This window comes from Aedes albopictus, chromosome 3 (assembly GCF_035046485.1).
Source record: "Aedes albopictus strain Foshan chromosome 3, AalbF5, whole genome shotgun sequence".
Taxonomy (NCBI): domain Eukaryota; kingdom Metazoa; phylum Arthropoda; class Insecta; order Diptera; family Culicidae; genus Aedes; species Aedes albopictus.
The window spans coordinates 229,964,549-229,988,071 of NC_085138.1; the positions used below are offsets into that span (position 1 = coordinate 229,964,549).

Consider the following 23,523-nt stretch of genomic DNA (forward strand, 5'->3'; position numbering starts at 1 on the left):
GAAAACAAAACTGGACTAACGACATCACGTGTAATTAAAATATTGGACACAACACAAATCAGTCAACAGGGTACCGTGCTCCGGATCAGCTCGTTGTTTGGAATATTCATAAACACGCGTTCAAGCCGCCAGCAACATGAAATCGATTTGTCTAATTATTATCAGTGGTTTCATACTCAGCTGCCAAGGTTATACCGCTATTTTCCCAAATTCTGAAAGTAAAGGTAGGTTTGAAATATAGTGCTCTATATGAGAAATATCAAGGTAACAAGTATCCAAATTTCAGAATTTCCCGGTGAATGTTACGATACGGATACGAAGATTCACTTCAAACCCGGTGAATCTCGCCAAAGGACCGGACTGTGCGAAGAAATGACATGTGGAACGGATTTCTCTATTAACTACTTCGGGTGAGTGAATGAAGTGTAATTAGTGTAACGTATCAATAATATACTCAAAAGTGTTGATTTCGGCCAACATCTTCACCTGATCAGCCCGCTTTGTTTAATGTGATCAGGGATGCCATATATACAGTTTTATCTATATTATACAGATTTTTGAGCATCTATACAGATTGCGTTTGTATGGAATACAGATTTACATTTGTATAGGATACAGATTTTCCTGCCTTGTACTATCCGGATTTCTTGTAACCTATATCTAGACGATCAGCAGGTGCAAGAAAATGGCCAACTTTTCGATTACCATCTTTATAAATGCAACTGCAATACCATCATTACTAGCTGCCTCATTGTTCTTTCACTGTTGAATGGCATCCCTTACTTCACTAAACGAAAGACTTGGTTGGGTTAACATCACCCGCCGTGCTGATGTAGTCATCTATTTCGCAGCCTCTATCCTCAGTACTATAGATAGTAGAGTAAACATAGATCCGCGGACACCGTTGACTAAAATGTTTCAAGCGTGTAAGTAGTCATTTTCAAGAGTGAGACGATTGAATATGACGTCATGCGCTCCATTGATGTTGTCTAAATCGTGACATCATGCTCGTTTGGATACAGATTTTGACAGTTCGTTTGGATACAACGGATTCATCAACACGGATCTATGTTTACTCTACTATCTATACTCAGTACCTGCGTTCTCTGCAAGATGTTCGGCGAAGTGCTGCTTACGCATTTCGATTATACCTCTCTTCCATATGTCAAGAAGTTCTTGTCCTTATCCTGGCAGATTTTGACTCGCAACACGTAGACGTCGCGAGATGCGTTGAGCTTCTGGTAGAACTTCCGTGCTTCTCGAAAACAGCGCAGCAGTTGTATTTCCTCGCACTCCACTTCTTCTAGGCGGCGTTTCTTCTCATGGAAAAGATGGAATTGCTGCTTCCGCTTCTGTTTGTAACGTTCGATTTGAAATTCTGCCGGGTCCCATGCTTCAGTATGACCGCCCACGCAGTGATCTTCTTCTCTAAACGCTCCTTACTCCCTCCTCGTCGAACCAATCGTTCCTTCGACTGCGTTCCATTTATCCGACAATGCTCTCGGTTATGCGTTTAAATATGGATAACTGCGAGCTCACCCTCGTCTGTCAATGCTGCCTCGAGATTCTGCGCGTAGGCATCCAGTTGAATCAGCCACCTTAGATTGTACCGGAAATGTCGCCGATGCAGTTTGACTATCATCTGAGAGTGGCCAGAGTCGATGCTATCGTCACAATAGTTCATGACGTGGCGTCCATCAATTAGAATCTGGTCGATTTGCGATTCCGTCTGCTGTGGTGATCTCCAAGTGTAACGATAATGGGAGGCTGTGCTAGAAAAAGATGCTATGTTTGGCCATGTTCTTGGAGACGTCGAAATCGATGAGCCGTAGGTCGTTTTCGTTCGTCAGCAGGAGGACACTGAACTTTCCAATTATCGGTCTGAATTTCTCATCCTGACCAATATTACAGGTTTTACCGTGCCGTGGTCTGTTGTATGCAGTGGTCCGCAAAATGTAGACTAACGCTATAAAATGTTAAATTGCATTACACGAAGCACCATCTCTTCAAATACGTTCGCCAATCATATAACGAAAAAGGTTCAATACATGGAACGAACAGCCCAAATATCCAAAGCGGTAAACGCAATGATTTTCATGCAGACAATTAATGCTGAGGGTGTCCGGTTCGATTCCTGGTAGATCCAGGAATTATTCGTAATAGAAATTTCCTTGACTTCCTTAATTTCCGTGCATGACACACATACACGAATGCGCAAATGATCATTGACAGAGAAGACTTAGGTTGATAAATGTAAAAGTGCTCATAGCACATGCACGATACTTCAAGAAGTAAATGAAAAACAAAAAGTGGTACGGAAATGTTGAACTACGCTTAACTATCCGTTTGAAACACTTATAAACAGTTTGATGTTTATGTTTTCTCCCAGAATCCCTGAAATATTTATAATAAAAAAAAAACAGGTTATCAAGTATGTTTATTTACAAGTCTGCGGCGCCGTTACAAAGTGATTCAAACCCCGGCTGTCTGCATCAATTAACACTTTAGTAGTAGACGAGCTTGCATATAGCAAAGTCACGACACTTGACGACGCCAATAGAGAACGCGATGAAGGCATTTGCAGTGAGTTTCACGCTGTGCTGCTTGATCGCAGCAGCCCTCGCCGCCAGGATGATCCAGCCTAACGCCACTCATCCAGGTTCGTTATCATCATCGAAGTTGGCGTTTCGTTAAATATTGATAATGCGCATCAGACCACATACCTACCTACGATTGCTATGATTTATTTCTAGATCACCCGGGCAAGTGCTATCACCGAAGTTCCGGCCTGGTGTTCGATGTAGATGAAAAGAAAACATTACCGGGAACGTGCATGCTGGTTCTTTGCTCGGAAGATTATTCTTTGATATTCCACACGTAATAGCTTTTGTTTTGAATAATATTATTTTAAGTTAACCTTTTTATATTCGCTTTCAGCTGTATCAAATCGCATTCCTCAGTTGACCCAAACTGTATCAAAATCAAACAAGATTTAACTAAGAAATACCCTGAATGTTGCCAAAAATTCTGGTGCATGCGAGATGGAGAAAGCGTTATTAGTTTCTAGTCTATAATAAGCTAGCAAATTCATACAGGGTGACGTGGGTTGCTTGTCAGTAATACAATCTGGCCACAATAAGGCGAAGTACCCATTACATGAATAACAGGTTTTTGTTTCATGGAAGTGTATTCAGCACAGATGTTGCATATGTTGATCTGCGCACGTCTTTCTATCAAACCTAGGAGATTTTTATACCATGATAAAACACGTTTAACAAAACTTATTGTTATACATAATTATTATTTGTCTTTATTTTCGAGATTTTCAGTCCGTTTGTCCTTCTTTTCGAACTGGTTCAGTGGTTCACCCCACAATTTTAAAGTTTCATTCACATTACAATAAAATGTTCGCATCTCGTTTTAGGTGCGGAGTGGCCGTTATGGACGATGACCCAGACTGCGAACCTATTGAACAGGACTTCACTAAGAACTACCCAGAATGCTGTAATAAGTACAAATGCGTACGCAATGGAGAAGTTAATTATATTTGATAGAACATGACTCAAATTCGTAGTAAGATATGTTATGCACTACTTAGACATACGATTGATATTTTATATAAATGCGAAACAAATTAAAATCAAATAAATCGAATATTTGGTGTCCCATTCATTGTGAAATGTAAAAATTAATAGTAGAGACGATCGACAAACAACCAACAACTGGACAATTTCCACATAATTGGTCATAATTCAGAAACGGAGAAAAACCACATCTTGAAAATTTCACTTATGTTCCCTTCCAAAAATATTTTTATAAGAATTTTTCCGGACTTCCTAAATAGTTTTTTTTTTCAACTTTTCCAACCTAAATATTTTCCTCAACAGTGGAAAAATTGTGGACAGCAATTTTCATTTTGTAGGGAAATGGAACCATATCGGGGTCCTATTTTGGGCACTTTTCTGCTATAACTCAGCCAATTCTGAACCAGTTGATATAAGTTTTGGAACACGATGAGATACGTATAGTATCTAGCTGTGTACAAAATTTCAAGTCGATTGGTTTGAAATTGACTTAGTTATACACTATCTATTTTTGAATTTCTGAGAAAATTTGCCTACGATTTCACAAAAAAATGTGTACGATGCTTTCAAGTCGATTGGTTTGAAATTGACTCAGTTATACCCTATCTATTTTTGAATTTCTGAGAAAATTTGCCCACGATTTCACAAAAAAAAATGTGTCTACGATGCTCCATTCTTAAGTTATGATTTTTTAAACAAACGGCTCATATAGCACATCTGGACAATTCCCACAAAATTGGTCATAACAAAGGAACGGAGAAAACCCACATCTTGAAAATTTTACAGAATATAGCTTATAAAATTTCCTTTTTAATTTTTTTTTGGGATTTTTTCCGAACTTCAAAAATAGTTTTTCCGACTTTTCCAATCGATTATCCTCAACAGAGGAAAATTGTGTGGAAAACAATTTTTATTTTGTACTTTTTTTTAATTGCTGAGAAAATTTGTTTATAATTTCACAAAAAAAATGTGTCTACGAAGCAGTACTTGAGTTATGATTTTTTAAAGTGGGGTATTATATCATTTGGGCAGGTGTACCTATTTTGGGCACTTGCCGCTATAACCAAGTCATTTTCAAACCGATTGATTTGAATTTCTGAACAGAGTTAGATACTGTACGTTCCTAACTCTATACAAAATTTGAAATCAAACGGTTCGAAATTGACTTAGTTATAGCGGCAAGTGCCCAAAATAGGTACACCTGCCCAAATGGTACAAGACCCTAGGTTGTGTCTGTGGAAAATGATTGTTTTCCACTGGAGTTTTCCGGAAAATTAGGCGACCTTGAATTTTTTCCAGTTTAGTTTTTATTCATATATATGACCCGTACCTGTGAAAAAAATCATTGAATTCTGAGAACCTTCGTTATCAATTTTGTATACAAAATATTCATAAGTTGTACATTAGTCTGAAAAAGTAACAAAAATGTGAGCTCTGAATCGTTGCCTGCAAAAGAATGAAAAAATAATTTCTCGAAAATAATATTCCATATGCGGATTCTTTACCTAATGAGCTATAACAATTTCCATTTTACTTTGTAAAACTATAAAAATGCCTTTGTTATAATCAATTGTTTTGAAATATTGTTCCTAGACGAGGCAACATTCATTTTCTCAACAATTCAAAGTCCAGAAAAGTTAAATATTGTTGTTTAACTAATATTTTACTAGTATCAGCCTATAGAATCATTATATGAAAAAAACAAATGCAAAAATATGAATGTCAACCTAAACGATATTACAATAGTAACAAGAATACTTATCAAACATGCTTGAAACCAAAAATAAATATCTGCGTGTATGAAATAGTAGTTTACGCAACAAGGTGCAGAATGAAGATTTTTACAGCACGAGTCGTACATTTATCCAACGAGGCTTGCCGAGTTGGATAATACGACGAGTGCTGTAAAAATCGAGTTCTGCACCGAGTTGCGTACAACGTTTTTTGCACCTTCATAAATTACCACTTGAGGATAGTTTTTAACTAAACTTTTTCATCATACTGCACACTGATGGTCATAGCCATGATTAAGGAAGTCTGATCATAGCAGGTTATACTGTGCAGTTGTCACAATTTTTCAAACCTGCGTCCAGAAAGCATCAAGAAGTTGATCAAAACTGAAAACAGTGCTGTAATGGTTCATTACGCAACGCAAATCAGTCAGATTTGCGTGAGGCAAAATAACCTATTACGATGAAAAGTTGCAAAAAGGTATTTACATTCAGTGTTGCACGACGTCTATTATAAAAAAAACGACCTTATTTGACTTTTTCAACAAGATAAAATATATCAACTGACAACTTGTTCACTCTATTTTATATAGGGCCTGGCTATTAACCTGTGGGAACCGACAGGTGAACTTTACCGGATAAAATAAACAAGAGACGAGTCGTAAAATATATCGCGTGTTTATTACTCTCTATTGTTGACAAACTACAAACTACAAACATGGCGGCGCTTACGCTCGGCTTCCTCTCAATCAGGGTTGAAGCTAGGGGTGCACACAGTGGTGGCAGCGTGCACCACATAATCCCCCCCATTACACTAGAAATCGGACCCTGTGTCCTGAGGGTGTAATTTTAGTTCTATCGTCTGGTAACGGATGCTCACTTAATCCCTGGTCTGCAGTAAACGCTGGTTTGATACTATCAATTGAAATCCTTTGAGTCTTTCCGTTGATGCACACGTCCATGAAATTGTCGAACCGGTTCACTACTTCAAATGGTCCTTCATACGGCTGTACAAGCGGCTTCCTAACTGCATCAATCCTGACGAACACGTGACTGCATTTCACCAACTGAGGATTCACAAAAACCGACGATTTCGCATGATGTGGCGGATCGGCTGGCTTCAGCTTGATCAAAGTCTCTCTTAATTCGTTTGCAAAATCCGTTCTACTTGTTTCGTTTTTAGGACAGTTCAGGAATTCTCCAGGAAGGCGTAATGGTTGTCCGTAAACCAACTCGGCGACAGAACAATCGAAATCTGGTCGGAAAGCCGCTCGTAATCCTAGCATGATCATGGGCAATCGAACGCACCAGTGCTTCGAATCGACAGCCATTATAGCCGCCTTCAGGGTACGGTGAAAGCGTTCCACCAAGCCATTTGCTTGTGGATGGTAAGCTGTTGTACGGATATGTTCGGAGCCCATCGCTCCAGATAACTCACGGAATAGTTCAGATTCAAACTGCCTACCTTGATCGGTAGTGATGGTCTCTGGCACCCCGAAACGAGCAATCCATGTTTCATACAACGCATATGCTACTGTGTTAGCTGTCATGTTTTCTAGTGGAATCGCTTCGGGCCAACGGGAGAACCGATCGACGATTGTCAGCAAATATCGATTACCAATCGATGGCGGCAAGGGTCCCACAATGTCCACGTGGATATGACGAAAACGACTGTTGGGCAATGGAAAGCGCTGGAGAGGAGCTACTGTGTGCCTGTGAACCTTGGAACGCTGACATTGAAGGCAATTCTGAACGAACTGTTTCACATCTTTGTTCATATTCTTCCAAACAAATCGATCCGAGATCAATCGGCGAGTAGCACGTACCCCAGGATGATCCAAACCATGGAAATGACGCAGGACTGATTGCCGATGTTGTGGCGGAATATAGGGCCGTTCCGTATTCCGTGACACGTCGCAGTACAAGGCTTTCGGTGCTAATGTTGTTTGACGTAACTCCATCTTAAGCGCAGTAGGCGAACACAGAAGGTCCTTTAATTCACTGTCATCGGCTTGGTCTGTAGCAATTTGTGTATAGTCAATCGGCGAAGGCATGGACACCGTCGCGGTTCGCGACAAAGCATCTGCTACTACATTGTTTTGTCCACTTATATGGCGAATGTCGTTGGTGAATTCCGAAATGTACCTTAAATACCGGTCCTCGTGCGGTAAACGACTGCTTGGGTTTGACGTCATAGCGTTCGTCAGTGGCAAATGATCGGTGAAAATGACAAAGCGTCTTCCTTCTAACATGTGGCGGAAATATTGAACCGACATCTTCATGGCCGTTAACTCTCGGCCAAACGTTGAGTACTTCAACTGTGACGGGGAGAACTTCTGTGAGTAGAATCCTAATGGAACCCAATTGCCGTCGTCGAACTGCTGTAGCACGGCTCCTGCCGCGGTGTTAGAAGCATCTATGAGCAGGCTCAACGGTTTGGAAGAGTCGGGATAGTGCAAGAGAGTGCCCTTGGCTAAAGATGTCTTGCACAATTCGAATGACTGCTTCGCCTCAGCAGTCCACACAATCTTTCGGGAATCGTTCTTTTTGTTTCCCGGAATCTGTGGCGCGTGCGATGAACCGTTTGTAACAGTTGAGCAGGGCCAGGAACCGGCGTAATTCCTTTACGGTGCCGGGCTCCGGGAAATTCGTAACGGCCTTGACACGATCCGGTAGTGGAAGTATCCCATCTTTGCTTACGATGTATCTAAGAAAGTCGACGCACCACAAACCCTATCCCGCCCATGATATCTTTTAGTGTTTAAAAATAGTTTTTATTATTTTTGCTCAAAATGGTAGAACAAAATTTTATTTTCTATGCCAAAATTATCGTTTAAGGCTATTACAACTTAAATATGAGATGGTAGCGTGGTTCAAGAAATCATTTTTGCTCCACACTGATTATTCGATTTGTAATCAGATTCTATGCCTTCTTCCAAAGTTTTAACTCATTTGGTTGAAAATTGTGAGTGCACAAGCCCTTCAAAGTTTGTATGAGAATTACTATGGGAAAACGATGTTTTTCATTCAATCGACCATAGCATTTTCCCAAGTGGCCTAGAGGATTAGTTGATTCTTGGTACTCCTAGGCTACTCTATCAGCTTCAACTTTGCCGAAGACCGCATTCAAATCGGATGCCTCAATAATTAGTTATCGATTTGTATCCAACTGGACAAACTTTAGCAATGATTCTCCAGCTTCCCAGCAGGCAACATTGCTGCATATGGCGCTAAAGGTAGCACACTAAAATCATGGCTACTATGTTTCACTGCAAAATGCAGTGATGCCCGACGATTAGATTAACCATCATGAGTAAAGATTTCGATTCTGGATAAAAATCGGTAACTAATTAATGAGGCATGCGATTTGTATGCGGTCTTTGGCAAAGTTGTAGCTGATACAGTAGCCCAGAAATACCAAGGGTCAACTAACGCTCTAGGGAACTTGGGAAAATACTACGGTCGATTGAATGAAAAGCATCGTTTTCCCAAAGTAATTCCCATACAAACATTGAAGGGCTTGTGCAGTCTCAATTTTCAACCAAATGAACTCAAATTTTGGGAGAAGGCAAAGAATCTGGTTACGAATCGAATAAGCGGTGTGGAGCAAAAACGATTTTTTGAACCACGCTAATGAGATGGTGCTCTGGAGCACCACCAGGCATATGAAGAACTATATTTCATGATTTTTCTCGTTAAAAATGGTCAAAGCACAGGATGCTTCATTTGACAATCCAAGAAAATCACTTTCCGAACCAGTTTTATACAAATTCATTACAATTCTAGACAAGTTGTTCTCAAAAACTTCGAACTTTTATGACACCAGAATTCTAGAATGGTATACAAACAATGATTACATTGGAAAATTGCTTATTTTTGGAACGCCATGTGCCCAGTGGTGCATATATGCACCATTCATATTGTATCAAATTATGGGTTTAAATACACATTTCAGTTTTTTTCAACGTAAGACTACACAAATTAATAGTAAATCTGTTAGGGAATTTATTTCAACCCATGAGGATAACTATGCCATTAATTAAGACGTCAAAGTTTGCCATTATTTTTTTGTCGAAAAAATAGCTTTTCGTGAAAACTTTTTTTGACAAAGACATTGAATTTGTATGCGCAGCGCATACTTAGTGTAATGCCTTTAGATAGAGAACAACATGTGAAATCATGATTTACAATTAAAAACATTCAAAAAACTTCATTAGTTTCAGAGATACAAGGGTTGAAACTTATGGTGCTCTACAGACACCATGGGCGGGAAAGGGTTAAAACTATTGCAAAGAGTTTTTTTTAATAGGTTTAATCAGCATTTTCTGTTAACTGAAGCTGAGTGTTGCAAGTCATCCCGTTTGATGGTAATCATGAAATATGTGTTATGTAAGTGTTTTAGAATGACCCGAGATCTTCTGTGAAACTCACGGATCTGGGTGGGTAAGATTAGGTAACGTAGCTTTTCATAGCACAAACAATGACTGCAATGAATGCAAATTTCAATACATTAGTATCAAAAAAGTTTGTATAACCCTAAATATTTTAAAGCTACAGAACAATACCTACTAGTATTTGAAGAATATTAATAAATATGAATTAATATCATTATTCAATGTAGCAGCTAGCATTGCAAGCGTAAATATAAAGTTGTGTACTCCATGAAAGACTAGATGATCTAAATTATCACAAAACTATCATGGAGTGACCCTTGAGAGTTAAACAATTCATGGATCCTATTTGGTTGTGTAACGTTAGCATTAGCAATAAGGTGATACGGGACGCTGTGTTATTTTTCCTATCTTCCCTCTCTTTCTAACAATTTGCCTCGCGATTTTGAAGATGGTAATCCTGATTTCTATCGTACTGAAGATGCTGAAAACCAATCAGCATATGTACTGCAAGTGAGCATACACAATGATAAGTTTTTGTTGTAAAATGTGAAGTAGAATCTGAGATTACCATCTAAGTAGCGACAGAGTAATGGCTGATATTTCCTCGATTGTCCCGTTCGTCCTTAAGCAAATAGCACAAATTAGTAGGTGGTACAATCCTAGACCGCTGTTAGGGGCCGTTCATAAACCACGTAGACTTTTTGGGGGTAGGGGGGGGGGGTGTGGGTCTGACCAAAGTCTACGCTCCATACATATTTCAAAATTTTTGTATGGACAAAAGTCTACAGGGGGGGGGGTTGGTTCTGCGATGGCCAAATTTTGGTCTACGTGGTTTATGAACAGCCCCTTATAAGGGTAGCCTCCTTTCCGTCCGAACCGAAGCACAAAGATTTGGTACTAATCTCTGACTCATGCTATAAATTAATGCCAGGACGAAATTAGTAAATTCGACGAAACTTGTTCATAAAGTCATTGAAATGTCTCGCAAAAATTGGTTGAATAAAAACATTCAAACTCTCTAGGCTGCATCTTTTATTATTACTTATAATGAAAAACTGTTATCAATATCAAAACAAAACATTAAACCACCGAAATCCTACGGTAATTCTAAAACACACATTACCGGAGAAATTTGGTAATTTTTGGCAGAATTCGAAATTTTGTTTTATCGGATGCTCGGTACTCGTTTAGATTACCGAACATTCAGCTTGTTGAAAATTCGGTAAAAAATTACCGAATACTGTAATAAAGTCTAAGTGTGTAAACTTCTTTGAGATTTTTTGACGCGAATTTTCGTGAAACATGCCTTTGATAATTCCTTCGGAAATAGCTTTAAACAATACCATCAGCATTTTTTTTTAATTTCTCAAGCAATTCTTTTAGGAATTCTTCCTTTATTTCTTCCAGTATACCTCACAGAGTACTCTTTAAGGATTTCTTTGGAAATTTCTATGCAAACTGCTGTGGTAATTTCTTTGTAAATTTCATTAGCGATTCTAAATACACACCGAAGCTCGGTTTAAAAGTGCCGAGATTAGAGCAACCGAGAAGTCAGCAAAAAGTATTCATGGGATCTCAGTTATGCCAAGACTCAGCATGTCACGGTTCGTTACCAAGAAACCAACCAATTTGTTAGCTGAGTCTCGGTTAAAATTGGGAAACCGAGATTTGCACAGTCGAGGTCGTGAAATAAAACTAAGTATGTATTAGGCTCTTTATCTGGAATTTTCCTGGGAATTCCTGGAAATTTCCTTCATTATTGATTTGATCTACTTTTCTTACTGAAGCATTTTCGAAAAAATATAGTTTTAAAAATTTACGTATTTTTTGACATAACTCCGAAAGGAATTAATTGCTGAAGAAATTGTCAATTTCTGAACTGAATCCTCAAAAGAATTGTCAAAGCAGTTTCTGAAGGAGTTTTCGATTATTCTCAAAGTTATTCTCGAAGGAATTGCTGAAAAAAATCAAATAAATTACTGAAGAAATTCACCAAGGAATTATCGATAAAATTTCCAAAAAAAAAATACCAAAGAAATTGAAGATTTCAATTTCTCATTGGTTCATTGTGTCATATATGACACTACTGGAGTTATAACTAAAGGTGGTCAATAAATATCAAGCTTGAGCTTGGCTTAGAAATCTCACAACTACAACACAAATGTTTGACTATTTCTTTCTAAATGACTAAAACGAAACGCAAGCTCCATTTTATTCACATGTCACTTAGTTTATTGAACGGTGAGTATTCTGAGCCAATCAATGATAACTCACTTTCCCATCGTATACGCATTTATATGTGTGGCAACATTCCGGATAATCCTTAGTTAGGTCCTGCTTGATTTTTTCACAGTTAGGATCATCTACTACTGCTTTTATACAGCTGCAATCGAATATGAATGTAATTTCCTTGTATCATTTAAGTAGAAAAACACTTTTACCTGGTGTATGTCAACGAGAAGCCTTTTGAACAATATGCCATGGTACATTCTCCGGGGATGGATTTCTCCTCGTCAGGATCAAACACTAATCCTGAACCTTCGTCATAGCACTTGCCTGGGTGATCTGGAAACAAATTCGCAGAAATCATTGCTGCTTTCGTTATCAATTATCTTCAACGGCAACAGGCCAACTTCGATTACGAACCTGGATGGGTCGCTTTGAGCAAGACACCCTGACCGGCAAAGGTTACTGCGATCAAACAGCAGAGAGCAAAACTCACTACAGCCAACGTCCTCATCGTCCTCCTCCGTCGTAGTTTTCGCGAAAGCGTTGTCGTGACTTACGTGCCGGCAGGCTCCACTAGAACTAAGTGTGAAATGATGCAGGCAGCCGGGTTTTGAATCATTTTGTTGACATGCCTTTAGAGTTGTTGTTGATAAATGGAAGGCAATATGTAAATATTTCAATCAGGTTTCACGCGGGGGTTCGTGCTTCCTACCGTGAACATCTGACGATCTGTGATCTTCTTTTGAACTTATTCGAATGCACCTTAGATACGTCCTTGATTTCAGTCAAGTTTATAAGGACTCATCCAGCATCATTGTCAGTGTTAGTAAAATCACACTCAAATCACACTCATGAACCGCTCCTGCGTGAGCAAACTCGCGCGCGATTCTGAACATTTTCTCACGCGCGAGATTTTCATGCAAAATCTCGCTCTCACGAGTCAAGCGCCGAAATCTCGTTCGCTTGTAAAACGAATCCAAATCAATTTGAACGACATCCAATGTTGTTGTACGATAGGTTTGCTTTTGTTCTATCATATAATCCTAAAAACTTCGATGTAAATAATAAGAACACCAAGAAATAACGCAATGAGTGAAATCGCGAGTCAACGCATGCATGATTTTTTCGGCGGTGAGTTTGGCGAGTCAAGAATCGCGCGTGAAACAACTCAAGCATGAGATTTGAGAATTTGAGTTTTTACCAACACTGATCATTGTTCTGATTTCTATTGTATATATAGAGTTATAATCCCAAATATTACCGGCCTGAATCCTTAGCAGAACAATTTAACGGAAAACTACGGTCTACTAATGGTAGGTGCATTTCACAGTTTTTTTTTCAGATTGTCCACAATAATTGTTTTTAAAACTAATATTCAGTGGCACAGCTATTAGTAAGATCATACTCTATAGGGCACCTGGGCGGCATCCCTCACACAAATTTGTCCCTACCGCGTTAATATAGAGCTCTGGAGTGCACTATGGGGCGGCACCATACGAGCACGTGGTACGTCATGCTTTGTACCTATTCATAGGATTATATGAAGTACATGTTTGACAAGCCATGAGCGCTTCTAAGGCCTCCAAATTCCTTCGAATTCGGGCCTATTGTATATGTAACAGTGACGTAACTGTGACTCATTAATATTAAGGACAGACTTGTTAGAATCCCTAAATGGCCGCCACAATGGCCGACTTTGGCATCTATTCACGACTTCGAGCGCACAAATCTCTTTGTAATCAAAACCAGCGCAGCTGATCTTCTTATTTTAAGCTTCTTAGTGAGCAAGACCAGAATAATAAAATGCGCAATTGTTTAAAGTTTGCTTCTTGAGATTTGTGCGTCTGAAATTATGATGCATTGTTGAAGCGGGATTTCAAGACGTTTGTCCTTAAGGAATGTGCTTGAAGAATTTCCACAACATAAAGGGATATTAGTTAGTATAGTCTAGTGGTTAAGGCTATGGGTCGCCAATCCGGAGACGGTGGATTCGGTTCCCGTTCTGGTCGGGAAATTGATTGATTGATTTGTCTTCATTGTAGACTGTTTCATGAAATGACTGGTTAACGAGAGGTATAGAAACTTCTGGTATGTGGAACGATAAATTAAAACAGGTGTTACTTCGTTGGTAGTCACTAAAGTTCTTATATCTTATATTTCTCCTATTTCTTACACTGCCGAACTTCTCCTATTTTCCCTTTTCTCTCTTCGTACTATCACTCGATATCTCTGAGCGAGTTCTCAAGTTCTCGTCACTACTACAACTCCTCCATCCTTCAGTTCAAGAATAATTCATTTATTTCTAAAAGGTTAATCTAATTCATTTGAACTTTAAAATGTTCGAGAGCACATTATGCTTAACTTCTAAAAGAATCGGAATATACATATTTACAATTTAAAATTTTCTAGTTAATTCGAAACTACTAATAGTAGACAAAATCACTCCTTCTTCGCTTCTTATTCCTTCTTCTTGATCTTCTTATCGGAACCACTGGAAGTGGATCAGAAACCTGATCCTGCAAATCTATTTCAGGTTCATCACTTGCAAAAATAAAAGAATCGGCAGGATAGCCATAGAACTCAAAATCTGGATTTGAAACTTCTTCAGAATCTTGTTCATCTTCTTCTCTTCTTCTTTTGCTCGTACTACGAACATCGTTACGCAATCTTACCGGAGACGATGACAAAACAGATTCTACTGACGGTACAGATGACAAAATGGGTGCTTGATTTGTTAAAGATGACGAAACTGGTGCTGCTACCGGATTTGGCGATAAAATGAGTGCTGGATCGTTTATAGGGGCATTCACACTCCCAAATGGGAACACTAATGTTCCTTTGCGGTGAGTATAAGACGGCAGCTTGAGCTGACGCTTATGCGCCAACACCATCCTTCCCCCAAGAGAAATCTGAAAAGTAGCATCAGAAACTTGTCTTAAAAAGGTGGCTGGTAACCATCTTCTGATGTCTGTAGTGTTTATGTTTTTGTAATAAATCAGATCTCCGTTCCTGAGTGTGGTAAATGCATCAGCCTTTTTGTTACCCTTTGCAGTGTGTAAATCAGGATCATCATGCGAGTTAGTCAAGTGGTTTCTAAATTTGTTCTTGGGATTAATTAAGTCCAACATAGTCTTTGGTTTATAAGAGAGTAATCTTTCAGAAGGAAACTGGCCTTTATCTAAACAAATGTTGCGGTAATTTGACAAAAAATAAGCTATTTGTTCTTCAATGTCCAAACTTTTCATTTCCGGGTCAAGGAAGAACTTTTTCAAAACATCCTTAACCAACCGTACAGTTCTTTCCGCTTGTCCATTGCTTTCCGGGTGATACGGTGGACTTTTCATCACCAAAATCCCCTGATTTTCCAAAAACGTCACAAATTTGTCCGAGTTGAACGGTGGTCCTCCGTCAGTAACCACAACGTCCGGCAGTCCAAACCTGGCAAAAATTCCTAAAAGAATCTTTAAGACTTTATTACAGTCGGTTCCATACCGCATGTACTCTAGTTCAATCCACTTGGTAAAGCTGTCAACGACAACTAGGAAAACTTTTCGGTCAAAGTGGAAAAAATCGGCATGGATCCTGCTAAAAGGTTTAATCGTTGGAATCCACCGGGAGTAGGGCGCCTTCTTGCTGATCGCTGTCATCTGATGGCAAATCACGCAGGCCTTTACGTAGTCCTCCACGTCCTTGTTTAGTCCGAACCAGTAGACGGTCCTTCGCGCTAGTTGCTTGATTTTACTGATCCCTGAGTGGTTCATATGAAGCATTTTAAGTACCTTGTTCTTCATACTCTCAGGAATCACTACGCGATCCTGGAACAAAACGCAACCCTCAATCTCTTCAAGCTCCTGGTAGTGAGAATACACGTCGACAAAACGCCTTTCCAACCTCTGTGGCCAACCTTGCTTAAGGTATTTCAAAATCGTTTGTAAAAATTCGTCATTCAAAGTTTCTTTAGCCACTTCTTTGTAGTCGATTGGAAATTCGCTAGAAAAATTTAAATTTTTGACGTATTCTCGTGCCAACTCTTTAGGGACTTCTTCGGCCAAAGGAAAACGACTGCAAAAATCGGCGTTTCCCATCCTGGATGAAGGCCGATACACAATATCGTAGTCGTAAATTGAAAGCTCCATAACGTATCTCTGTAGACGTGTCACCGAAATAGAATTCTTACCCTCTTTGCCAAAAATACCGATTAGAGGCTTGTGATCGGTATAAATAGTAAAATGCATTCCGTAAAGAAATTTATGAAATTTCTTTACGGTGCTTACAACTGCTAGTGCCTCAAGATGCAAAATTGGGTAGTTTTTCTGGGCGGTGTTCAAGGAAAATGAGGTGAAGCTTATTGGTTTTTCTTCGTCTTCAACCAAATGAGCGATGACACCTCCTAAACCATAGCTACAGGCATCTGTTACTACAACTATAGGCTTATACGGGTCAAAATATTCCAAAAGGTTTGGGTTTAAAAGAAATCCTTTACAATCGTTGAATGATTTTTCACAGTTGTCTGTCCAACAAAACGTCACGTTCTTCTTCAAAAGATTGTAAAGGCAGCTGATGCGAGTGGACAAATTAGGAATGAACTTAGAATAATAAGTAACAAGTCCTAAAAATGCCTTTAATTCTGAAACGCTCCGTGGAGCTTTCGCTTCACGGATGGTTTTAACTTTGTCGGGGCAGGGAAGCAATCCCTTGTCTGTCAAAACATGCCCCAAGTAAGGCAATTGCGAAACAAAAAACTTGCATTTTTTCAAATTTACTTTTATGTTGGCTTTGGCTAGCCTTTCCAAAACCAAAAAAAGTTTCTTCCTGCAATCGTTGAAATCCTTCCCCGCTATCAGCACGTCATCCAAATAAACCGAAACATTCTCTAAATCACAAAGCACTTGGTCCATGACCTTTTGGAATATTGCTGCGCTAGATGAGGCCCCTTGAGGGAGCCTATTGTAGGTATAGAGGCCCTTGATGGTATTAATCACCATGAACCTCTTCGAACGGTCAGTTAAAAGCAGCTGGGTATAAGCACCCTCTAGGTCCAAAGAACAAAAAACTGTTGAACCCGAAAGTGTAGCAAACAGATCCTGCGCTACAGGCAAAGGATACGTATTGGGAAGCAAAACTTTATTGATGGAGACTTTGCAGTCTATCACCAAACGAATACTTTGATCCTTTTTCACTATGGCAATAACCGGTGAAGCCCATTCGCTGGCTTCAACAGGCGTGATGACTCCTTGCTTCTCTAAATCTGCCAAAAAATCAATTACTTGTGGTCTTAAACGTAATGGAACTTCGTAGGCCTTCTTAAAAATGGGTGTGTCTTCCTTCAAGATTAAATCTCCCTTAAAACCAACTATCGGACTAGAAAAATCTTTTGTAAAAATCGTCGCAAACTTACTCTTTACTTCTTCAACAACTTTCTGTTCGTCAGCCAGGTCAATGTTCCCCACAGTCAAAGGAGGGTTGGTGAACGTTTTTCTCCAACCGGTGTAGAACTCGTCTAACCATGTGCGGCCAACCAGCGGGATAAAATCGTTTTTACAACGTAAAACAACCATGCTTAGCTGTTTTTGATTCCCAGCGAGCTGTACCTCCACAAAAATTCTTCCAACAACTTTTAACTTGTTTCCGTCAATCACAACTAGCTTCTTATTACAATGCTGCAGCTCGCAGCTTGCAAAATTTCGCAGGTACAACTCTTCCGGAATCACACTCTCCGCTGAACCGCAGTCGATTTCCATGGTCAAACGTGTCCGATTAACTAAAGCCTCCACATAGCAGGGATCGCTGATCTTGTTGACGGACGAAATCATAAGACAAGGCATTCCGTCGGAATAGTCTGACTCGTAATCTAAATCTTCCTTTAATCTCTTGAAAAGTCCTGAATCTTTGGTGGAGCTAGATGACTTGCTAGAGGATGCTTTTGGAGTATCAACAAATTTCACGCTGGCCTGATTTTTACGCGGGCTTTTGCCATGTAAACGGTAGCAAAACTTCCTAGTGTGTCCAGTTTTTTTGCAATAGGAACAAACGTAAACTGGTTTACCTGAACCTCTTGTGCTTTGATATTTGTTGTTACTTCTACTTCTGGACGAAAACGATCGGTTCCTGTCAAAACTACGACTCCTACTTCGGAATCTGTTCCTTGATCGCGAAATGTCCGGTCGGTGACCCAATCTTGCTACAACGCTTACACGTCTGTCATCATCACGATTTAGTTGCTTTGTCCTACTAGCTGAAATCTCGGAATTGAGAATCAGTCTTTCCGCTTTCGCAGCAGACAAATCCTCTTCGTCACACAATCTCTTTTGCAACTGAGTATCGTTAACTCCAATCACCAACATGTCGCGAATAGCCCTGTCCTTGAATTCTCCAAAATCACACCTTTCAGCTAAGTTTTTCACGGTTATCACAAAATCTTCTAACGATTCATTCCGACCTTGCCTCTTCGTCCAAAATTTGTAGCTGTGTACAACAGCAGAGTCATTTTTATCATAGCGTTTCTTTAGTTCATCCGTTATTTGTTTGTAAGTTAACTCATTAAAATTTTTCCCAGGAAAAAGCCTTTTCAACTCAATAAAAACTTCTTTACCGCAAACAGCTAGGAATGACGTTTTGTAGCGGTCCTCTGGAAATTCGTTATGTTTAAAAATCCATTCCAGCTGTTCCTGGTATTGGCTGAATGGCATTGAGTATGGCACATAAGGATCCGCAATCGATGTTAAAGTCATCCTTTCCAAAGAAATGCACAAGAATAATACACGAAAACAAATTAAAATTGGTCCCAATCCACAATGAAAATAAAATCAAAAAATCTCTCAAAAAAAAAACTCACAAAAGGTAAACAAAAACCACGTACCTGATTTACGATGCAAAAAATAACGATCCGGGAACAGCCCTGTAGGCAAAACGTTGCACTCCGTTACCAAAATCCGGTTCAAATCCTTCCGAAAAAACAGCAGCAGCAGCCAAAAGCACACAAAAATCCTTCAGATGCACTTGTGCATCCACAATCCACAGTGCACTCCACACAGCAGCAAACCAGCAGGCGATGATCGATGATGGCTAAATCACAACACTAGACACATGCACAGCTCCGACGAATCGTTTCAGCAACAGCAGCAGCACAACTTCAGGCACAACTCACTATCCCGGTCGGCTGACCACAAAACTTTTCCACCGGTGGCGGCAGAATTTGTTCGATGCACTAACACACCGAGTTCGTTGACCTCCGATGCACTTCTGATGCACTTAATGCCGTTGGTGTTTACTTTCGCCAGTTGCCGACCAGCCGACTAGCTCCGTCGTTCGGGTTGTCGGTGTTGGTGAGCTCCGTTGCTCGCACTCGCACAGCTTACGCACACTTCTTCGGAACTGTCAGAGTTCGTTCGGAAATTCTCTTTTGCGTTCCCGGTCGCTGGAATCGTCTGGGGAACTGGTTCGCACACTGAGAAAATTGTGGTGGTGTATGTGATCCTCGGAAAAAATGTGGCCGAGCTCCTTGGATGAAATTCGTGGAATATATTCCAATCCACTAAAGTTGCACGCTAATTCACACGCGAAAAAAAATCTCATGCAAAAAAAAAAATTAAACTTCACTAAAAAATCTATCCTCGTACGCCAACTGAAATGACTGGTTAACGAGAGGTATAGAAACTTCTGGTATGTGGAACGATAAATTAAAACAGGTGTTACTTCGTTGGTAGTCACTAAAGTTCTTATATCTTATATTTCTCCTATTTCTTACACTGCCGAACTTCTCCTATTTTCCCTTTTCTCTCTTCGTACTATCACTCGATATCTCTGAGCGAGTTCTCAAGTTCTCGTCACTACTACATTTCAGAAATTATAAATACACCAACGATTAACTGCCATTTCAATTTGAGCACAATATCCAAGAAAGTTTATTCTAGCTCCTATAGTAAGCATGCTAACGAAGCAAATAATACCAATTGGCTTCTTTAGCGATGTTGAGATAATCTCATATTCTGAATCTGCATGCCAAACTGAGCCGAAATCCAAATTTTCAAGAATTTTGGTGCTCGGGAACCTATTTTAAAACCATTTTAAAGTTTGTATGGGAGCGATTTGTCGAATCACTCCACGTCGCATTTTGTACTGGGCGGAGCTGTCAAGCAGTTGCCCAGCTGTCAGAAGGTGATTTAAAAAAATCTCTTCGAAATTGATTTTAGGTACCAAAATAAAGTTAAAAAAAAATCTGAAAAAAATCATAGTGGCTCAGAAAAAGGTGCTCTTTCGTTTGAAAAGAAAAAAATCATCACATTTTTCAAAATTTAAAAACCCAATTATGTTGATGTTTCTGGTAAAAGTTAAAAAATAGGGCTAAAAAAATGTAGCATAGTAGAAAAGAAAAAAATCTTACAGATAAAATATTAAATTTCCAAACACAAATGAAATTGCTGTATTGATAATAAAGATATTTCGAATGTGATAAAAATTTAGATAATTTTTGGTATTTAGTGATAAGTAATGTTGAAACCATTGAAAAACACCTTTGTGCAAATTTGAAAAATTAAGTTACATATTTGTTAGAGAACTCGATTGTTCTTTAAAATACCAAGACAATTGAAAGGAAATATAAAAATATGTACCAAGGGCTGGAATGGCTCGAGCTGGTCGGGATTTTTTTTTTTTTTTCAACTCCCTGGGTATAGTGTATCATTGTACTTGCCTCACAATATACACTAGCGTGGTTCAAAAATTCGATCTTGCGCTTATTTGATACGTAACCAAATTCTATGCCTTCTCCCAAAGTTTGAGCTCATTTGGTTGAAAATTGAGACTGCACAAGCCCTTCAAGGAATTACTATGGGAAAACAATGTTTAACATTCAATCGCCCGTAGTATTTCCCCAAGTGTCCTAGAGGGTTAGTTAACCCTTGGTACTCCTAGGCTACTCTATCAGCTACAACTTTACCGAAGACCGCATTCAAATCGGACGCCTCATTAATTAGTTATCGATTTGTATCCAACTGGACAAACTTTAACAGTGATCATCCTGCTTCCCAGCAGGCCACATTGCAGCTTATGGCGCCAGAGATAGCACACTGAAATCATGGCTACTAGGCTACTATGTTCCACTGCTACCATCTCCCAGAGTTGCGGCAACACACGTGAGCTGGGAATAGCTTTTATAGTTATGGGCGACATGCAGAGGCGCGTGATCGGTTGGTGGCCGATCGACGAAAGAATGTGCAGGTTGAGGATCCAGGGCCGATTCATCAACGTTAGCATAATAAACGTGCACAGCCCTCACTCCGGAAGCACTGATGATGACAAAGACGCATTTTACGCGCAGCTCGAACGCGAGTACGACCGCTGCCCAAACCACGACGTCAAGATCATCATAGGGGATCTAAACGCTCAGGTAGGCCAGGAGGAGGAATTCAGACCGACGATTGGAAAGTTCAGCGCCCACCAGCTGACGAACGAAAATGGTCTACGCCTAATCGATTTCGCCGCCTCCAAGAACATGGTCATTCGTAGCATCTTCGGGGCTGTCCATAAACCACGTGGTCATTTTTTTGGGACTTCTCAACCCCCAACCCCCCCCCCCCCCCGTGGTCATCAGTCCATAAAATTTTTTTATTCGTCCATACAAAATGCTCATTGCCCGAACCCCCCCGTGGTCATCAGTCCATACAAATTTTTTTATTCGTCCATACAAAATGCTCATTGACCGAACCCCCCCCGTGGTCATCAGTCCATACAAATTTTTTTATTCGTCCATACAAAATGCTTATTGCCCGAACCACCCCCCCCCCCCCCCCACATGACCACGTGGTTTATGGACAGTGATGGTTAAACTGCGCCCAAAACTCTCCGTTATTAACAATGTACAGTACCGGCGGCCGCCCCGGTACGATCTAGAGCGACTGAAGCAACCGGATGTCGCCACCGCATACGCGCAGAATCTCGAGGCAGCGTTGCCGGACGATGTGGCCCCTCTAGAGAACTGCTGGAGTACAGTCAAAGCAGCCATCAACAACGCAGCCGAGAGCACTATCGGGTACGTAGAACGGAGTCGACGAAACGATTGGTTCGACGAGGATGCAGAGCGGTTCTGGAGGAGAAGGATGCAGCGCGAGCGGTAATGCTGCAGCATGGAACCCGACAGAATGTGGAGCGATACAGTCAGAAGCGGAAGCAGCAGACCCGTCTCTTCCGGGAAAAAAGCGCCGGCTGGAAGAAGCGGAGTGCGAGGAAATGGAACTACTGTGCCGTTCACAAGAAACACGTAAGTTCTACCAGAAGCTCAACGCATCCCGCAAAGGCTACGTGCCGCAAGCCGAAATCTGCAGGGATAAGGACGGGAGCCTCCTGACGGACAAACGTGAGGTGATCGAAAGGTGGAAGCAGCACTTCGACGAGCACCTGAATGGCGAAGAGAATGTAGGCACGGAGGACCAAGGCAGCGGAGGAAATGACTATGTTGGTGCAGCAGAGGACGGGAACGAACCAACTCCCACGCTGAGGGAAGTTAAGGAGGCCATCCACCAGCTCAAAAACAACAAAGCGGCTGGTAAGGACGGTATCGCAGCAGAACTCATCAAGATGGGTCCGGAAAAGTTGGCCACCTGTCTGCCCCAGTTAGTAGTCAAGATCTGGCAAACCGAACAGCTACCGGAGGAGTGGAAGGAAGGGATAATCTGTCCCCCCCCCCCCCCCCCCCCCGAGAACAGCTTTTCCGGAAAGCTTACCTATCAGTCTGAGCAACGATGGATGGTGTGCAGAACAGCGTAAGGATTTTGGGTGAACTATCCAGTTCATTCGAATCTCGATGGGGACTACGATAAGGTGATGAACTTTCCTGCCTACTATTCAACATCGACCTGGACGGTGTTATGCGACGAGCCGGGCTCAACAGCCGGGGTACGATCTTCACGAAATCCAGCCAATTTGTCTGTTTTGCGGATGACATGGATATTATTGCTAGAACATTTGGAACGGTGGCAGAACTGTACACCCGCCTGAAACGCGAAACAGCAAAGGTCGGACTGCTGGTGAATGCGGCTAAGACAAAGTACATGCTGGTAGGTGGGACTGAGCGAGACAGGACAAGCCTTGGCAGCAATGTTACGATAGACGGGGATACTTTCGAGGTGGTAGAAGAATTCGTCTATCTCGGTTCCTTGCTAACGGCTGACAATGAGCCACGCATGGAACGCACACCAGTGTAAATCGCGCTAGACCTGGTTCTTGCTCGCTCGTTGACATTGACATACTTGCAATCGTGGAGCGTAGTTGAATTCTCTAACAGCTGCACTGGTACAAAACGCGCAATTCATTTTTTTATTTATCTAATATAATTCTAACCACTACTATTATTATGTAGCACATGGAATCAAGAATCAAATAAATATTGTTTCATGCTTTCTTTCTAGCTCCTACAATATAAATTCACAAATTAAATATTTTTAATGTTTTCTTCCTAATTCCTATCTTCGGCGGCGTGCAGGAGAACGGTGTGTGGCGGAGAAGGATTAATCACGAGCTCGCTGCACTTTACGGCGAAACCAGGGCTTGTGCAGTCTCAATTTTCAACCAAATGGGCTCAAATTTTGG

At 40.6% G+C, this 23,523-nt stretch overlaps 2 protein-coding genes across 4 annotated transcripts in view; one reads left to right on the forward strand and one right to left on the reverse strand.

Annotated features, from left to right (window-relative positions):
- Positions 1–23,523, forward strand: part of LOC115253693 (uncharacterized) — a 25,257-nt gene continuing 1,734 nt past the window's right edge. Inside the window, exons 1-3 of one of the 3 annotated variants that reach the window (XM_062859360.1) lie at positions 15–224; positions 287–410; positions 3,425–4,580. In XM_062859360.1, coding sequence (XP_062715344.1) covers positions 137–224; positions 287–410; positions 3,425–3,551 — 339 coding nt within the window. In that variant the 5' untranslated portion in view covers positions 15–136 and the 3' untranslated portion in view covers positions 3,552–4,580. Of the gene's footprint in view, positions 225–286; positions 411–904; positions 2,660–2,753; positions 2,878–3,424; positions 4,592–23,523 lie in introns of those variants that run through there. The other 2 variants (XM_029868764.2, XM_062859361.1) reach the window with 2 other exon arrangements.
- Positions 11,914–12,535, reverse strand: LOC115264547 (uncharacterized). Its single transcript, XM_029868340.2, has 3 exons — positions 12,355–12,535; positions 12,150–12,273; positions 11,914–12,091 (listed from the first exon to the last, which is right to left on the reverse strand). Exons 1-3 carry the CDS (start codon positions 12,446–12,448, stop codon positions 11,968–11,970), a joined length of 342 nt encoding a protein of 113 aa, XP_029724200.2. The 5' UTR covers positions 12,449–12,535; the 3' UTR covers positions 11,914–11,967.

What these genes read in the sequence shown, in the direction of transcription:
- LOC115264547 (XM_029868340.2), bottom strand. Translation starts at nt 12,448, where the DNA reads ATGAGGACGTTGGCTGTAGTGAGTTTTGCTCTCTGCTGTTTGATCGCA. An exon ending in GCTCAAAGCGACCCATCCAG is followed by an intron (nt 12,274 to 12,354) that starts GTTCGTAATCGA and finishes ATTTGTTTCCAG; the next exon opens with ATCACCCAGGCAAGTGCTAT. An exon ending in TTCTCGTTGACATACACCAG is followed by an intron (nt 12,092 to 12,149) that starts GTAAAAGTGTTT and finishes ATTCGATTGCAG; the next exon opens with CTGTATAAAAGCAGTAGTAG.